Source organism: Cystoisospora suis (genome assembly GCF_002600585.1).
Source record: "Cystoisospora suis strain Wien I chromosome Unknown contig_14475, whole genome shotgun sequence".
NCBI lineage: Eukaryota > Apicomplexa > Conoidasida > Eucoccidiorida > Sarcocystidae > Cystoisospora > Cystoisospora suis.
In genome coordinates, this window is record NW_027167192.1 from 563 (window position 1) to 1,313 (window position 751).

At 43.7% G+C, this 751-nt stretch overlaps 1 protein-coding gene across 1 annotated transcript; it reads right to left on the bottom strand.

Moving 5' to 3' along the window:
* Positions 1 to 312: 312 nt before the first annotated feature.
* On the bottom strand, positions 313 to 714 carry CSUI_011580 (uncharacterized protein; the record flags this gene model as incomplete). The annotated part of the gene is made up of 1 exon (XM_068071678.1): positions 313 to 714. A coding segment is annotated over one exon (402 nt), but the record flags the coding sequence as incomplete, so codon positions are not given.
* Between the last annotated feature and the right edge of the window lie 37 nt (positions 715 to 751).

Consider the following 751-nt stretch of genomic DNA (forward strand, 5'->3'; position numbering starts at 1 on the left):
ATATATGTATATATATATATAGCTCACCAGGCTACACACACATGCATCTATACATGCATGTCTATATCTATGTCTATCTCGGTATATCTGTCTATGCGTATGTATCTATAACTATGTATATCTATATGTGGTAGCTGCATGCACATCTGGATCCGTATATGTCCTCCGTAACTATGAAGAGAGCTGTGCATGCGATAAATCCCTCCTGTGGCTATCCCGCTCACTCCCTCATGCATCATCTTACACCCTTAACACCTCCTTTTCTTCTTTTCTCCTTCTCCAACTCCTCCTTTCACGTCTGTTCATCTTACTTTGGAGAAGGTGACCTGAAGCTCTTTCTGTGTTTCTTCCTGTCCTTCTTCCTCTTCTTCGCAAAGTCCATCCTAGGACACGTGTCTCCTCGCGAAAGCTTACAACGGCTAAGATACCAAAGCAGAAAGGTGAAGAAGAAGAAGATAGGAGAGAGCCTTTCTTTGCCGAAAAGGAAGTAGTACCATTCTTCTTCTCTTTTAGCTGTCTCAAAGAAGAGACATCGTCTTCTTCATTTTCTCTAAGAAGAGACGACGTGAAAGAGGTTTCTTCTTCGTCTTGTCGCCCTTTCAGTCTATCTCTCCGCCTAGAAATGCCTGGAAGAAACTGACGGATTTGCCGAAGAGAAGAAGAAGAGGCATGTTTGAGATAGTAGCCTACAGGGGTGAGATCTAGAGTCCACATAGCTCGTAACGTATAGGGGAGAGGAAGACTGCGAGTC